Below are 16100 nucleotides of genomic sequence, written 5' to 3'. Positions count from 1 at the left end.
GTGTGTGTGTGTGTGTGTGTGTGTGTGTGTGTGTGTGTGTGTGTGTGTGTGTGTGTTATATAAATCCTGGCGTGCCTGTCAGTGGGTGTGTTTGTGAATCAAGTGATGGGACACATCACAGCCAACTTCTTGTTTCATGCCGTGTACACATGCACACGCACACACTTCCCTGCTTATGGAAGAACAAGTATGACATTACATACACAACTGTCTATCTGATCAGCAGGGTCAAGCAGAGCTCTGTAGCCTAAATAACAATCTGCCCACTCAGAGTGGCGCCACTGACTAAAACTGTGCGCGTGATACATTTGCTGAAATTGTCATTTCAGGGCATCTCAGACATCACTGTGCTAATTTTTACATGTTTTTCATTGATTTCACCTCTACTACCTCAGTGCTCGATCCCTGCTCTGTCTCACTAATGCACGTATAGAATACACAGACATACTCTTTGTTAACAGCATTGCTAACATTCTTCTTCCCTGTTTTGACTCTTGCGGCTCGACACCCGCCTCCTCCAAGGTCAGTGCGGGACAGGAGTCGAGGAGTGCGTGATGTTCTAACCTTGTTGTGCTTTTCCTCTCTCTGGCTCTACAGCTCCCACCTCTCCCCTATATCCATCCTGCCTGCTGACTCTGCTGAGTAAGTCTCCACATATTCACACACACTCTCAATGGCATACTTAGACATAAACTCACGCTAACATACGCATTATATCACAACAACTTATCATAAACATCATAAGCTGTAATAAAATATGTACTCAATAATTCTTAATATTATATCCTGCAAAGGCATTTCATGTTAGAATATAATATTAATGAAACTGCAAATAATCAATAAGAGAAAGACAGAGCCATATTATATGTTATGAGGCAGTCAAATAGCGTTTTCTCAAGAGGCGAATAAAATAATAGAAATCGAGATTGATGTGCAGCCGCTGCTGAGACAAGTGAGTTTTAAAAACTGTACAAGGTTTAGAGGAAGAGACGAGCAGGAAGGAGGAGAGCCGGCCTTGTGTTTTGATTAGGAAGCTAAAGTAAAGCGTTTTGCATGGCGTGGCACTTTGACGGTCTCAAGGACACGAACTGCAATCACATGACAGTCAGGCCGTCTCTTTGACGCTGCTCAGCATGGACGCAGAATACAATTATTTCTCTTTGTACAGCGCTTTAATGTGGGTTCACTTATTAGACTTAAACAATGAGGAATTAAACATAAAAGCTGGAATTCACGACCAGCAGTCAAAGGAGTTTAAATTGTCACATGTTCAGCTGCCCACCAATTTGACAGAAAATAGTAAAGATGGTTTTAAAAGAAGAAGAAACACATGATGATGGAGATGGGGAGACAGTTTTTTGCTGTGCAGATTTTAAAAAAGCAGTTTAATCTATTTTCATAACGCACATGCCAATAAAAAAGTTTCCCTTAAATTTAAAAAGAGGGACCCTGCAGGTCCCACCGAGTTTCCCTGTTGGGAGGTAAAAATTTGGACGCTGTGTGAGTGTAAGTGCTTCTTTCTGTGTCTATGTAAGTAGGAAAGAGTGCAAGTGCATCATCTTTTACTGCTTATGTGTTTATTTCTGGAAGTGGCTGTTTGTGTGTGATGTGCAGTGTAGTTATTATTGTAGAGCTTCCTGGAGATGGAGGCGAAGTTTGAGTGTATGTGTTCATATATTGACACCTACATTTCATTTATCTCAGCTCAGTAGCTTTATGAGTTTCTGCCTTAAATGGACATAGCAGAAAATCCCCTACAGCTATTTTTCCAGCATCAAGTACTCGATGTGTTAAATTCATGCGTATCTACAGTACCTGGGACAACTTGGTGTCACTGTCTGGACATTTACTTTGAGGATCAGCTTAAGGAGCAGATGTTATATGATAGAAAAATAGAGGAAAAGTTGGAATAACACGTGATGAAAGCAGATGAAGTGAGTGAACAGTTGGTATGGGGGAGTTGGGTCTTTTCCCATTCAACTTAGGCTCTGCCGCCGTCTAAGCTGGAACAGTGACAAAACTCACAGACTGCATGAAGCCAGAGTAAATGAGGGAGGAATACATTATGATCAAACAAACATGGTCCAGTAATTGAAGCCAGATAGATGGAATCTCAGTAGAGCCGGTGGATCAGGCGTTGCATGTCGGTGCAGAAAAGGTCAGCGTGTGACTGCCGATGTTACCTTTTATAGGCTCTAACATCCCCTCTTTTCTTCTCCCTGACTCCATATTAATCCTTTTAGACCAGGGCCGCACCATTGGCTTAATAAGGACTTGTTAAATAGCTCAGAAGGGGAAAGAAAGCACTGAGTGAAAATGATGAATATTATTCACTCTTAAACTTCAATAAATGTCTCTTATATGTACCTAATTACTATATAAAGATGAACATATAAATGCCATTTATCTGTTAATTGATCAGCAGAGGTTCCAGACACAGAGGTAGTGCTAAAAACAAACATCTTAATTAAATCTGGAAAAACAGCCCTCTAACCTCGTCAGTGTAACTGAACTAAGGATGTCATGTTGATGGCAACAGTTTTAGGCATTATGTGAGCGTTTTTAAAGCATGTATACTAATCACTAAAAAAAACATGTTTAACTGAAGGATTACAAAAACAGTGATGGTAGTGCTGTAATGTTGGGTAGTTGTTACTCTGCAAATCAGTTTTTATCTTTTTAGGTTTTTGATACATCGTGTCCTACTGCAGTTCAGAAATAAATAAGCCTAAATAGTGCGCATGATTCTGGCAGGTGGAACTTATCGGTCTCCAGCTTTGACTATTTGCAACATGGCTGAAGTATTTTCGTTTTGGTTATCAAAACAGTTGTTGACGTCACAGACTTTTTCTCTGCTCGATAGAAGTCAGAGAAACATGCCCAGCATCTTGGGTGTTTGGATTATTGCTGTGGCTCGCTTTATGTGGATACTTCAGGTGGATAATGTTATTTTCAGGTTATCTATTTTTGTTTTTCTGTGGAGTTGTTGCACTGAATGAACAGGAAAAAAACATGGTCACTGGATCTCATGCAAATTAGTTATGTAAACCTTGGAAACTCGGCTTATCCTCTTTAAAGGTAGTCTGAACTCTTTGGACAGTGGTTAGTGTTAAACATCATTTTAACTTGTATTTCTGCTTTGTTTCCCAGTATTATTCAGCGGACCATCAGGGCTGCAGTGGAGCAGCACTTCTTTGATCTGAAAAACTCCATCGACCAAGACCTCAGCAGGTACGACAGCCAGGGGTGAGAGTGCAACACAGGCAGCCCTGAAACCACAAAGTTTCTATGCACGCATGAATTAAATGTCTGTTGCACTTTGTAGTTGCACCTGTTGGTACAAACATGATTGCTCAGTGTTTTAAAGTGGCATCAGATGACTCTACAGAAGCATTTCCAAGATAGCAAATCTCATGCACAAAGGCACAAAGCCAGCCAGATGGTTCACGTTACAGATAAACACGTTTAGAGGTTACTTTAGCATTATGCTACTTTGCATAGCATTCCCCTGGATACAAATTATGAATTTATATTTAAATAATAAGGGTACTTTCATTGCTTTATTAATCTTTCCATTGTGATATGTTAGGGAGAGTCCCAGTGAGCCTGCAGACCAGGGCTGTGATGGAGACGAGGAGCAACAAACTGACCCTGAAGACAGTGCCTGCGACACAGAAGGGGGTACCCCGCTCACACAGCCTGAGCAGCACATCCAACAAAATCAGCGAGAAGCGCAGGTCAGTGGGGGGACGTCATGACGTGATAACCAGAAAGGGAATCTTTGTTTTAGTTGCGCTCGCTGCCTGTTACTGTAACATTGGCAGAACAGCAGCTCCCCTGTGTTCAAACAGAAAGTGACATCAGATGATAAGACAAAAGAAAATCGTAGCAAGCTGCTGTGTGGGCTCAGAGCATGCTTCCCATAGCTAACCTCCTTCCCATCTCAGTGTGTCGCTTCATTCCAAGGCGAAATGTGTTTGATATTATCAGCACAGGCCCATCTTTGTTCTGCTCTGATCGCTACAATAGCTGGAAATTTACTGGGAAAGCGAGAAACAAGAGGGTTGTTTAACAAATGCAAACACGCAGACACATTTAGTCATAACTAAATGTTAATAAGGTCATTTTGTACTTGGAAAAAGTGCTGAGTAGCTTCTTTCTCAAGGTTTGGCGAACGCATTTGCCACTTTTTATACCTATCATATGCCAGGATGCTATATTAAAAAACAAGGAGCTACTTTCAAGGGCTTTGGAAATTCTTGATCTTGCTTTCTTCACATTTTGGTAAGAATAGATAAGAACTGATAAAATTATTATCCAGATGATGATGCTTTGAGATGCATTATCTGTTTAACACATTCTGAAGAGTAGTAATGTTTCTCTTTATTTTCAATATCTAGTTTTAGGCAGACATACACGGCACATATTCTTTGTATTCCTGTGCACATCACATACATTTTTATTGAAGCTGTCTCATTGGAAATCAAAACCCTGTTACTAGTGCCCCCCATTCAGCCTTACTGGCTTTTATCCCAAGAACCATGTTAGCTTCCAGATGGAGGGGTGAGGAGGAGACAACATGGTAGGCAGGGAGATGAGACCCACGGCTGGAGGAGAAGTTGTCACAGAAACAATAATCTTGATCCAAGTCCTTAAATAGATCAGCCAAGAGCCAAAGAATGACAGCTGCTCCACTGTACTACATCATCACAGACATGCATGTATTTACACTGGTTTTATGTTTAAAAAGTTATATAGTTGTGCCATGTGCTATTAACAATGAGTTCAATATGTGTATGTCCACATAACATGCACGCTGTGAAATGTCTTCTCATTTATGATGAGGACTTTTGTGTTCCTACAGAGTCGTCTGTATAGGTTCTCAGTCATTCAGGTGATGCTAGTCTTAGGAACTTGAGGGGGGGAAACAGAAGGCATCTGGACGTCTTTAAGCTTGTGAAGACATTCTCATCCAAAACTCCCAAACTCTCTTTCAACGATGCCAATGTGCACATTCTGGACTGAAAAGACAGATGGCTTGAAAGAGGGAGTAAATGAAAAAAATCTATGAACAGAAGTGGTAGCTTTTTCTTCCTTTTCCTGTAGCGCCTACTCAGCTTGACTTGACTCTACTTGGTTTCAGTCATTTTCCATTACAATTGATTACCAACTTATGTGCATGAGGTTGTTATAGCAACGTCCTGTGACATCTTCTGTATCTGACACAAAAATACATGTCGCTCTCATGACTCATCGAGTGATGCCACTGACTAGCCAATCGGTGGCATGCGGTCTGTTAATGTCACGTTTTCGCCTCAGACTGCTCGGAAGCTGAGTACGTACTAAAGAAGTGGTACCCGTTATTACCAGCTAGTGGGAAAACCCTAAAAAACGTATTTAGCTGAGCCAAAAGCCAACCTGCCTTGAGAACCCTTCCCAGGTTTTTCAAATCTCACTCACAACTTACCTCAGATGTGAGTCAGTAGGTCACATGATAGGGTGGGGCAAGGTTTCACAGTAGTTTCACCCTTAACTTCCCTGATGGTATTAAGCCACACCTTTTTTCCCACCTTGGCTCGTGACAATGCACATGACGTGATTAATACTGGGTCAACGACTCTCCAAACCACCTCCAAAGAGAACAACCCCCATGTTAAATACGTGGGACTCTCCACCTTTTGTTTTCAGGACTGAAAAGCCTCACAAACTTCAAGAAGTCCAGTAACTTTTTCAAGGTTTACAGAGTTGTTGAAGATGAGCAGAGGCATTTTTAACCTCTAATTTTTAAGGAGCATTAAATTCTTAACTATTTAAGGTGAAAGAGCTTTATTTAATGCATTTATGATTACCTCACTGTATTCTGGGTATTTTGTGAACATTTGATCTGTTGGAGTGCTACATCTCTGTGTTGTCTCATTAACTGAGGAAGTGAAGCATTACAGTGTTTTACTTATTTCTGTTAGACTCCAGTGTGTAGCTCAGTTTGTGTTCTTGCCCATTCCTGTCTCTTGCTCTGCTTATTCCTGTTTAAGTTAAACAGAACATCTTGCTGTCCTGTCTTTTTTCCTCCAGAATTCACTGGACTCTGTCCCCACCCTGGAGGAGAGCTCAGGAATGGACCTGGATGCAGAGTCTGTCACCGATGCAAAGAACAACTTAAACACTGCCAGGTGAGCTGTTTACTTCACAAACACCAGCTGCCTGGATTTACCCTCAGAGTTTAGTTTCGATGCAAAGCAAACGAGAGGCAGCAGTGTTGCCGTGCTGATCAGACACTTGCCTTCTGCAAATTGCTTTGACACGCTGTTTCAACCAGAGCTCACATTTTATGCTGCATCTGAAACGCATCTTTATCTCAGTCTCTCTCACTCCCAACACTTATTCACTTTTGCTTCCTTCTTGTGTATCTTTACATGTCATATGATGATATTACACCCCCAGCTTGTTGTTAACAGCTGTAGTGAGTACACCGCCATCAATGTGGCATGCAGTGTTAAAACTGACAAATGCTGTTTCACTCCTATTTATTTAAAACAGGCAAAATACTGACTACACAAAGCACTGATTTTGGTTACAGCTTTGAGTTTTTTCCTCGTCGAATTATTCGTGCAGCGGAAAGATTTCTTTGTTGTGTGACTGTGGTGTGACTCTTCGTCAGCTGTTATCCAGGCAAGGTTTCAGGAAGACTAAATATGGTGAGAGTGATATGATTGGACAGCTTTTATAAAAGTACACTTATCCAGATGAGTCTGTACAGGGCTACCATATTAGTACTTCTTGTTATTGGACCAAAGAGTACTGAAAACGTACATCCCCTGGTGGAGTGTTAATGTGTTTATCTCCTTTATGGTTTCATTTTGAGTGTTTATCTAATTTCATTTCATTCTAATCTTCATTTTCAGGCAGGACAATCAGCCTCTTGTGACGATGGAGCACACTGTCACCATAAGCTGTGTAAGTGACAGGATGTGGAAATGTACACCTTTCATAGACTGTATATAAACAATGGCTACAGCCATGGTTATGTCATCCACTGGCTTGGACCTTCACAGTAAAGCTTTTAAGTATCTGTTAAGGCCTTAATTACACGGGCCTGCAGAGCAGTCAGTGACCCCATGGAAACCAGCAGATGCTGGGGGAAAATGTTTATTCCCTGATTTGTTGGCAAGTGGTTGCTGGAAGTTGCTAGGTGAAATTGGTCACGAAGGTGCTGGTCTGAAAAACACCTTAGGCCAACATTCCTTCAAACACTTGCAAATTTACCTTCAGTTATTTGGTCCATCATTTTCCTTATTTCTTTTATCTCTTATTGATTTTTTTTACTCTTCCAGGACTCCAGTTCATGTTGCTGTGATCACAACGCCAACACCAGCCAGCCCAACAGGAACCACCTCTCACCATGCCAACCAGACTCCTCCCACCTTCAGCTTTTTCCCAACAACCAATGGGAAGGTGAGTTCCATCATATCCTGGGAATTCCAGCTTGCTCAGTGCAGCATAAATATTCACAGAAAATTAAAGTGGCATTGGAGAAGTTATGCAGAGGGACAGACTTTTAAAACTTTAAATTAATTTATTTTATCTAATAAAAGTGACATAATGGGAAAAGTTAATTTCATTTAGATTGTTGTATGAATTACTCTTACTTAAATATAAAAATTATGGAATATTTTTACTCTAAGCTTAAATATGTCGCTGAGATCTCAATTCAAACCTGCTCAGTTTGAAATATTCTCTCATATAAGTGATGAAAAACTGACGTTGGTGGCATTTGTTTGCAATTAAACACAACACACATTGGATGAATGCTGGTGAGTGAAGTTATGAATGACCTCACTGCTCCTCTTCTGTGCTATCTCTCTCCCTGTCCCTCTTCCTCCTCGTCCTTCTACTTCTCCTCCGTCCATCCAAACAGCGTCACCCCCCTCCCATCTCCACCTCCCTCCCATCGACTTCTCATTGATGCATCTGCAAAAGGAAGGCCAAGGTAAGTCATTTCATAAGCGCCCATTCACCAGTCTACCCCTCCCTCCTTTCACTCGTCCTTGTTATTGTTTTTAATGGTGGTCACGGGTGACAACAATAAAAGAAACTATATTAAAATATAATTAAAATAGCCTCGGCTTTTCAAATGTGCGCGTGGTGACGCTGATCGTGATAAATCCCTCCCTGTAACATTCTTCCCTCCATCAGATTTCATGAGATAGCAGGCGAACTTGTTTTTTCTTTCTTCACTCTTCCCTCTTACTTTTTTAATTTACACTTTGATTCTGCTGCTCTTATTGGTCACGACCCCTCCTACACTCTCTCTTCCTCCTCGATTCAACTTGGCAGCATAGCACTGACTGTAAATACACCGGTAATCAGGCTTAGCGTGAGTCAGCAGGTATGGAAGTAAACAAAATAAAATGTTGCTGTACATATCTGTCCATCATGATATGTATAACACCTCTCTCTCTCTCATGCACTTGCTAGAGAGGGATTAATCGTCTGGCCTCTCCCTTCCTTCTTGTCCTCTTTATACTTGGCTTGATTCCTCTCTTTATTTCTTTCCGTCTTCTCCAGACCCCGTCCCAGCTTTTAAATCCTGGCAGGATGACAACGAGAGCGGAGAGGCACAGCTCTCCCCGCTGGCCGGTCGCATGGTTCCTCTCCCTCCGCTCCCCCTGGAGGAGGGTGGTGAAGAGGAACAGGGAGAGGGAGGGCAGGATGACTCCCCTTCCTCTTCCCGCTCACACCCTCACCTGCTGGCACGGCGCTTTCTTGATTTTGGTGTGCACGGTGCCCAGAGATTCCTCCAGCAGGATCTGGACGCCACTTCACCCACCAAAGTACATAGGTATGATGTGTAGCTTATTCACTGTAAGACTGGTGTTTTTGGGGGGGTTTAATGGTTATAATGACACCCACAAATCGTTATCTTTGGTCTGAGACCTGAAGGGTTTTTTTGGGTTGTTTTTCTTTTTTGGTAGTTCTGTCATGCTGGGGGGGTCGCTGTGGCTCAGGGGCTAGAGTGTGTGTGAAAGTGGCTTGTAGTAAAAAGCCCTTTAAGGGCTGAGCTGGAGTCAAAAAGAGCCATCAAGTACCAGTCTACTATTTATCCTCAGGCCCAGGCGAGCATCGTTTGGTTCCAAAGAGGCGATGAGAGGAGGAGATTCGGTGATGCACCAGCTCACCAAAAAGCTTCAGCATCTGAAGAAGAAAATCAAACAGTTCGAAGAGCAGTTTGAGAAGGAGAGAAACTACAAGGTAAAATCAGAACTTTAAGGGTTTTTTAGGTAGTAATTTAAAAAAAAAGAAGAAGAAAAAACTGCAGGAGCCAGTCAGTTATTGCTTTCTTCAGGCTGTTATAGCAAACAGTCATCTTCCTCTGCATCAGAAACACCAACACATTGTTTAATTGCTTACACTGTCACACATTCTGAAAATGTAATTTTGTATTTGTGTCTTAGCTGTTGTTGATGTTTTCGGTGAAATGCCAACTCTTGGTCTCTGTGTGTCCCCCCTCTTCTCCCTGCAGCCTTCTCATGCAGATAAGGCAGCTAACCCCAAGGTCCTCAAATGGATGACTGACTTGACCAAGATCCGCAGGCAGATTAAAGGTACAACTACGTTTTGCTGTCGGCATGCATTCATGTGTGCTTGACGGGGTTAGTGTCTGTATGCCATCCTGTTCTGTGCTGGACATTTTGACCCCACTTTCAACCTTTGACCTTTTGTGACAACATGGCATGTATGCTGGTCTGACAGACATACGCAGACATGCACGTGCTCAGGGTCAACGTGGCTCTCACATGCGTGGCTCCCACCCTACAGTGTGCTGGTGCGTCCTTGTGAACCCACATTCATTACCTGCAGGGTGAGTTCAGTCAGGTGAAGCAGCGGAAAACACACAAAGGAAGTATTTGAAAATATTTGGTCAGAAATCCCAAACTGTGGTTGCAGAAGCTTTTGGTTTGGCTGCCAGTCAGCATGTCCAAAGTCAGATGTTAAAATATAAAATGTATAGAAATTCTTTTCTGCCGGCGGATGTTTCTCCTCCCGTTGTTTCACCACACTGAACGAACCCTGCAGGACGCCCGTCCACCTCCTTCCTGTGAGGTGCCGGCTCTCCTTTATGGAGTAACGCAGCGGCCAAAACATTTGTCACTGTTTCAAATCAAAACTGAAATCAATAATGTGAGAATCCGCTCTTCACTTTCCTCCTTCCTCCTACTGCCCAACGACCCATTGATTGATTGATTGACTGATCGGCCAACCAGGACGCCAGCACCACCTTTTGCCCAGAAGCACGTTGAGGCACCAGGCTTTGATCCATTCACACAGATGCCACCATGCTCCCTCCTCCCCTTCCTCCTCCTCCTCCTCCTCTATCTGCTCACCTCCCCATCACATACTCACCCCCCCGCTCCACCCCTACTCAGGCCTACTCAGCTCTAGACCGTTTCACCTCAGTAAGTACAAACCCCTCAGTAAGTAGACATCTCAAACACTACTGACAGTCACAGCGAGGCGGCTTTGTGAGAGCATCTTGCTTCCTTGTTTCGGTGCCTGCTGAAACAGCTTGTTGGCATGGGATAATTAATGGAGAGGTGGTGAGAAGTGTGAAGCATCATGATGAAATTACACATTTATGGTTCTGATTTCAAAATACAAAACAAGCTCTCTTTTTTGCCAGACGTTTTGGGTCTCTGACATGTTAAAAATGTTGGCAAACTGCAAAAAAACATGTCTAACTGCTGGTATCAGTTCTTTAAACAAGAATGCTGCGGTGCTGAAGGTGCAGAAGTGTTTCACCTTTACAGCCATCAGGGCCTTTTGAATTTAGTGATTTTACTGTCTGGCAGTGTTACAAAAAATAGTCTGGAAAAAGTTTGCTCTCTGTCTTTGGCTTTGTATGTTGTGTGGTGGTGTGTTTGTGTGTTGTCACACTGTCTTCTTTCTCCTTGTTTCTGATGGGTTAATTGTAATCGTGACGGATAAATTCCTGCATGCCTTAACTGACTTTCTCTGTTTTCTACGTCTCTCTCTATCCCTGCCCTTATTTCTTTCCTCTCTCCTCAACCTCATGTGTTCATCCTTCCCCAGATGCCAAACACCGTGCAGAGACCGAGCTCGGCCCTCAGACTCGGCCCCGCAGCAACACCTTGCCCAAGAGCTTTGGATCCACACTGGATCACAGTGCTCATGACGCAGCAGGGGAGCTCAAAGGCCCGCGGCCTACAAGGGAGGAAACACTGGAGCTGATCCAATGCAGAGTCAAAGACAAGAGGGAGGAGGACGGCTGGCCGGATGATATCAAGGTAAGGACCAGATATTTTCCAGCAGAGCCACTGCACTTATTCAGGGCTCCAGCAACAGGACAAATAAAAAGGATGTGGATCAGATATATAGTTGTCAAGATGGGGAAAAAGAACAGAATATAACCTATAGAGTTTTTTGGGGTTTATGAAATCCTTTAGAAAAGGTCTGGTGTAGGTTTACATACCTAGCAGAACTAAACATGTCCAGTTTTATTGACAAAAACGTTATTTTTACATTTCAATTCATGCTTTTAAGTTCTACAGGAAGAGAAGAAATCTTTTTGATGGACATGCACAACATTTATATTGACTACAACTTACAGACTGCTGGTATATTGTTTGACTATAACTTTAAGGGTCATTTAAGTGGTTTGATTGTGAACTTCTCCCATCACCAGTTTAAATACTAGTTAGTTAAATGTATTACTTTTGTTTTATTAACATACAATGGCAGTTACCTGCTGGTTCAGAGGTGTTGCAAGGCCATCAGCCACTAACAGGGCTCTGCACTGCGACAGGAAGTTCCAAGCAAGTAAACAAGCAAGATGGAAAGTAAGCAGCAAGATTCTGCAGCACTTTGATGCAGAAAATTAGCAAATGTATGAAAGCTGTTTCAGAATAAACTGACCCACAAGCGCGCGACAGCTCACCTCAGCTCGGTGATGTGCAAGCACATTGTGCTCGGGCATGTGGACGCTGGCCTGTGCTCTGATTGTGAGGCCCTCAGCAATAAATTCTTATGTTTTTAACTACACGTACATTATTTCTGCGTGTCTGTGTTTTAAACTAGTCGATTTTTTTCCCCCCTTCCTCACATTTAATGACTAGTAATGTTAAAACCAGGAAAGACACTGTTGAGTGTTAAATATGTGCATCTCTGTAGAAGATGACAAAAGAGCAATTAACCTGTGAGAAGACTGTCCTGCAGAAGAATCTGCTGCACTACGAAGGGCTGCACGGTCGACCGGTACGTTCAAAAACCTAAATTCTGCAAAGATTTGTCTTTGCCTTAAAAAGCAAAAAAGAAACCCGTTCTAACCAGGTCTGTCGCTTCTCCTGTCCTTCTAGGTGACCAGAGAGGAGCGGCTGGTAGTGAAACCTCTGTACGACCGCTACAGGCTGGTCAAACAGATGCTCACCAGAGTCAGCATTACACCTGTTGCAGTAAGTTCACAATCTCCACCAGAGACACAAAGTTAGCAGCACTCATGGAGCAGACAACGGATCAACTGCATCTACCTTCCTTTCCCTCCTCTAGGTATCTCCATCTAGTAAGAGGCGGAGTAAAACCCTGCAGCCAATCATTGAGGGTGAAACTTCTCACTTTTGGGAGGAAATTAAAGAGGAAGAGGAGGAGGAGGAGCAAGAGCAGAAAAGTGGAGGAGAAGAGGAGAGGGATGAGGAGGAAGAAGAAGAGGAGGAGGAGGAGGAAGAGGGAGAGAGCAGCGGTGGTGAGATGCAGAGCCCCGAAGTTATCATGGCCATCGACCCAATGACCTCGAGTGACGGGCCCGTGAGCAGCCAGAACCAGTCTGACCGACAGAGCGACTGTTCAATGAGAGAAAAGATGGAGGAGGGATCGGGGAGGCTGGCGCTCGACCTGCGTCTGTCCAGCTCGAACGCCTCATCCATGTGAGAGCAAAACACACGCAGACGCATTCATGCGACATTAGGGCCTAAAAACTGATGTGTTGTTACGCTGAAATTTTGCTCAGCTGTTTATCATTTTAGAAATACTGAATTTGAATACATATTTGTTGCAAATGTAAAGGTCTACAGTTGTTCCTCTCAGTGTAGCTGCAAGTTCACTGAGCCTCTGCCTTCATCTCAAAGACAGGAGAAGTGTAGCCTGCTGTGTTCATTACTAAACCCTGGAGAGGAAATGTTCACGTATCCTTCTGCTTTGCAAACTGTGCAGATACAAGCAGGAAGTGTGACACAGTTTTCACACAGGTTTCAGCAGCTGAGGTGTAATCTGTTTAACGTGTCACAGGATAATGCCTGGCATTAACATACATAGACTCACACCTCTGATCAGCTCAGGTTCCTGAGTCCAACTGTGATGTGTTTCTTATAGGTTGTGACTCCTGTTTAGGTCACTTCCTGCTCACACTGATCACCTTCTCTCTCTGAATTCAAGTTTTAATTTCTGGTTTATAAGCCAAGTGATTATTAGTGTTAAAGAGAGCAAATGTTGCTGAGAATAAAGCTGTTCTGATGTCTCCACACCACTGTAGTGTTACGTGTGGTTACAGCATCCTCTTCTATCCTATCATCCTCCAGGCCAGAGCTGCTGGAACAGCTGTGGAAGGCCAGAGCAGAGAAGAAGAAACTGAGGAAGACCATCAGAGAGTTTGAAGAAGATTTCTATCAGCATAATGGAAGGTAGGTGGGACGCGCGTTTATTTAAGGAATGAAGTCCAGCTACATCACATATGTTCAATGACTTCAGCTTTGTCTTTTTAAACTCAGCAGAGATTGTTTATTCAGTGAATCAGGACAACCTTTATGTAGGATGTATACATTTGTGACCGACTCCCTTTTCTGGTCTCTCACAGCTTCTCTATTGTGAAAAAATAAATACCACACCTTCTGACAGGCAAGTCTTTGTGTTAGAGCTTTGTCTGTCTGGATAGATCAGTGAAAAAAACAGTCTCAGCCTGTGTGTGGCAGGTAATTTGGCCAAGCTGTGAAAATGAAAGCCAGGCGGGGTGTGAGGACCATATAGCAAGGCAAAAAAAGTTTTTTTACCTTCATGATATGTTCGAGATGTCACATCCTCTCACTGTCGGTACAGTGATCCACTGACTAGAAAGAGCAGAAGTTTCTCCGAGATCGGTTTTTAGTCAAGAAAAATATCCTTATTGAAGCTCCACCTGCTTGGCAATAAACACACTGCATTTCCTGCCAAAACAAATTAGCTGAAGTGAAGGAGCAGCTGGATCAGGTTCACCATGCTCAGCAGTAACTTAACAGGTCCGACATGGCTGAACGCGACCAGCAAACTGAACGGCAGGGAAATTCAACTAATAAAAAGTCTGCGTTTCAGATGGAAGCTGCAAAAGTACTAAGAGCTGAAAAATAAAAACATAAAACCTCACAACTCTGTCTGCTCTCGTTCCCCTTTTAGAAATGTTCAGAAGGAGGACCGGGTGCCGATGCTGGAGGCGTACAGAGAGTACAAGAGGATCAAGGCCAAACTCCGCCTGCTGGAGGTCCTCATCAGCAAGCAAGATTCCTCCAAATCCATCTAGACCCCTTCCTCAAATATCCGCTATCCCCGCACACATCAGCTGTCATCACTGCAGCGACGCTACGCCCAGGACGTCTAGCCTGTCATCACGCCTGGAGAGTTTAACAAAGACTGCAGCCAACAGTCAAACACACAACAAATGACCTCCTGTTGGTACCCTGCAGCCACATCATGGGGAAATTAAGTCAGCGCTGACTGCTTTTATTAAAAAGTAAAAAAATAAAAGTGCCACCGAAATCGTAAATACGACATATGGTGTAGCTAAGCTACAAATAGCCTCACAAAAATTAAAATGGTACGGAAACACCCAAAATATTCACAAAGAGAAACACATAACTGACTCTGCCACATATCAAACAGAAGAATATTTTAGGGCGGCTTCAAGTGTCATTTCCTCAAATTAAAAAATGGAATGACAGCTCAAATTTTTTTTAAACTTGTTAGTGATCCAATCTGCCAAATGCCTGCAAGTGTGTGAGGACAAACACTGGAAAAGTAAAGCCGTCATTTAATGTGTGGCCAAACCGAGGTGCTTTGCCAAATATCTGAAACCTAGGTTTTAGTTGAGCATTTTAAAGTTAAATGTGCGTTCTTACAACTTTTTCCCCCTGATGTGAATGCAGCACGGCCGCTGGTCAAACTTAAAGCAACTTCCATCATCCATCCCCGCTGCCTCAGTCTGCATATCATCTGAAAACAAACAGCAGTTTAAATAAAAAAGACAAAGAGAAACTAATCACTGTGTGTATCATCATCATCATCATCATCATCTCACCAATTTGACTCAAGACTCTGCACTCGTCTCTCACCTCCTGGTTTTCTGACCAGGAAGAAAAAGGCAAAAGCATTTTGACTTTTTGATTTCGAGAACATTACTGTTGTCGTCGATCTTTGTGTTTCTGAGGAATCTCATCGGACAGCTCGAGGACTGGCATTTTAGACACTCTTCACTCAACACACTTCGGATTCATCTGGAACGTCTCGCACTGCGCTTCAACCTCTTTCACTTGTCATTTTAATAATAATAGTCTAACATCCTTACATCCTGGATGCCTCACCTTCTGACTGATTTTAAATATTCATCCACAAGATTTCAAAGCCGCTTTGTTTTAACAAGATGATGTAGACCGTACAAGATTTATTCCAACAAAAGTATTAATTCTTTTTGTTATTTTCTTCTACTTTTTGTTTGCATTTCAAAAAACAGTGATGTGGGAGCATCTTGCAAAAAGAAAAGAAGAAAAGCTGCTTTAAGTCTTTCGACAGCTCCCAGGGCCTCATTAAACAGAAGATGCTCACAGGAAACAGCTGTGACTTGGCTCCTTGTGTTTCGTCCGTCTCCTGTTCAGTTTGCCACATTGTAGTTCCTGAGTTATGGGTGATAAATAGGTCTGTGTTGCTTTTCATCTGAGAATCCAAAAGCATGTTGGCAGCGGGCATTAGTAGTCTTGTGACTAATCTGGAGGTTTTAATTGAAATTTGAAGCTGAGCAGATCATTTGTATGTTAGCATGATGTCCTCAATACTGAGAGAGCTGAGGGTGT

General features: G+C 42.8%; 1 protein-coding gene across 5 annotated transcripts in view; it reads left to right on the top strand.

Annotated features, from left to right (window-relative positions):
- fam13b (family with sequence similarity 13 member B) overlaps positions 1–15780 on the top strand; it is a 69211-nt gene extending 53431 nt beyond the window's left edge. For 2 of the 5 annotated variants that reach the window (XM_013909160.1, XM_013909159.1), the window contains exons 8-23: positions 598–642; positions 3151–3246; positions 3590–3737; positions 6073–6170; positions 6903–6954; positions 7332–7452; positions 7916–7987; positions 8566–8839; positions 9108–9249; positions 9521–9602; positions 11089–11303; positions 12187–12270; positions 12372–12467; positions 12562–12935; positions 13587–13688; positions 14434–15780. In XM_013909160.1, coding sequence (XP_013764614.1) covers positions 598–642; positions 3151–3246; positions 3590–3737; positions 6073–6170; positions 6903–6954; positions 7332–7452; positions 7916–7987; positions 8566–8839; positions 9108–9249; positions 9521–9602; positions 11089–11303; positions 12187–12270; positions 12372–12467; positions 12562–12935; positions 13587–13688; positions 14434–14557 — 2125 coding nt within the window. In that variant the 3' untranslated portion in view covers positions 14558–15780. The remainder of the gene's footprint in view (positions 1–597; positions 643–3150; positions 3247–3589; positions 3738–6072; positions 6171–6902; positions 6955–7331; positions 7453–7915; positions 7988–8565; positions 8840–9107; positions 9250–9520; positions 9603–11088; positions 11304–12186; positions 12271–12371; positions 12468–12561; positions 12936–13586; positions 13689–14433) is intronic. The other 3 variants (XM_013909161.1, XM_013909162.1, XM_013909163.1) reach the window with 3 other exon arrangements.
- The last annotated feature ends 320 nt before the right edge of the window (positions 15781–16100 follow it).

Source organism: Pundamilia nyererei, unplaced genomic scaffold (genome assembly GCF_000239375.1).
Source record: "Pundamilia nyererei isolate P.nyererei 1_Seehausen unplaced genomic scaffold, PunNye1.0 scaffold00020, whole genome shotgun sequence".
Taxonomy (NCBI): domain Eukaryota; kingdom Metazoa; phylum Chordata; class Actinopteri; order Cichliformes; family Cichlidae; genus Pundamilia; species Pundamilia nyererei.
The sequence above is the reverse complement of the archived record's forward strand: the minus strand, read 5'-3'. Positions and strand labels throughout refer to the sequence as shown.